The 1,526-nt window shown below is 38.8% G+C and overlaps 1 protein-coding gene across 1 annotated transcript in view; it reads right to left on the bottom strand.

The window, feature by feature from the left end:
* LOC102200623 (alpha-2,8-sialyltransferase 8E-like) overlaps nt 1-586 on the bottom strand; it is a 33,601-nt gene extending 33,015 nt beyond the window's left edge. Inside the window, exon 1 of the mRNA XM_005726145.2 lies at nt 552-586. Coding sequence (XP_005726202.2) covers nt 552-586 — 35 coding nt within the window. The remainder of the gene's footprint in view (nt 1-551) is intronic.
* Between the last annotated feature and the right edge of the window lie 940 nt (nt 587-1,526).

A 1,526-nucleotide genomic window follows, 5' to 3' on the forward strand; every position in this document is an offset into this window, starting at 1 on the left:
TTTTTAAAATAAAATGCTTGCATCGCTGCATGCTGAGACATTGTCAGAATCACAAAATTAGTGTGATTAAAACACTGTCACCAACACTTTTGACTAGATGTAAATAAAAAGCATTCCAGCTTTGTTAATGCGCACTGTGAAGCAAAACGGCTTCCACCCCTCCATACAAAAACAAAGAATTGCTCTTAAGAACACATATGTCTGCATAACTGAATGTTGAGGCACGCAAAAGCCATAAAATAGTTTAATTAAAAACCCTATGGTTTGTTTAAATTAAAACCCAGTTAAAAACACATAAACTCATATAACCTCTCTGACGCCCTGTGTGTTTCCACACATGAACTCGCGTACCCAGAGCACACCTGAACGCGCACACGCACGAAACCATCAAACAGGTTGCCAACCTTTTGCCATCGTTTTACTACTAACACTGAAGAAGCGCTTTACTTTTGACACTTTAATTAATTTAATGATACTATGTTTATTATAATACTTCTTCAAGAGCCTCTTTAGTTTTTGCTCTTTGAGCACAAAGGTAGTTATGTACTTACTTGATGTCCAACATGTACCAGACAAGGGTGGTCATCACGGTCCCGAAACTGAGGAAAGTGAACATGAAAGACAAGAAAGACTTCATACTATGTCCTCTCATACCTCTCCCCTCCTGTTAGTCTTACACTTCAGTCTGTCCAAATTTTCTCTCCCCCTCTTCCTCCTTCTCCCGCTTTTACCTTTCACAAAACTCACTTTTTTTTATCTGCCCTATTCCAGTTGCTTAGGTTTTCAGTTTTTTCCCACTCCTACTCAGATTGCTCTACCTCAAGCATTACATGCCAGCTCAATGAAGACTATGAATCCCATTATGAACCCTAGCCTGTTTGGCGCCCTGGGCGAACACTCCCTCCCCAATGAGAACAGGACAAATCAACAATTGACAATGACTAATTAATACTAACATCTGTAGCATATTGTATTGTTTGGAGTTTAGTCTGTTACTGTTGCTAGTTTTACCATTTCTTCTTGGATCGACTGTAACCCACATAATTTCCTTAGGGATTAATAAAGTATTCTGATTCTGATTGTTTCAGGATACATGAGCTGCCATTATCCAATCACACATCTGCTTACCTGTATCTTTTGCTCGTTTCTCCTTCTCCTCTTTTCTATTTTTTTCTAAACAGAGCACCTGATGGCTTTGAACTTTTCTTGTCCATCTTCCATTGATTTTCATTTTGCACTCCAATATGAACACCCATCTCTCAACCCGAGGATCACCACAACATAACCTAACAGACCTACACCTTAGTTCACAGATTCACTTTGTCTAGGGTGCATTTCTGAGATTTCACACAACCCAGGATTCAAATCGTGAATACATAATGGTCTTGGATTTACAACATTATAAATGAAATGTGCTCTATTTGGAAGCAGCCGGCCTTTTCGACGGGTTGTGTGTGAGACTTTAAATCATCAAACTGTAAATTTTAAATTGTTATTGATCCCTTTACCTCTAGTTTACCTCTACC

This window comes from Pundamilia nyererei, unplaced genomic scaffold (genome assembly GCF_000239375.1).
Source record: "Pundamilia nyererei isolate P.nyererei 1_Seehausen unplaced genomic scaffold, PunNye1.0 scaffold00018, whole genome shotgun sequence".
In the NCBI taxonomy this organism is placed as follows: domain Eukaryota; kingdom Metazoa; phylum Chordata; class Actinopteri; order Cichliformes; family Cichlidae; genus Pundamilia; species Pundamilia nyererei.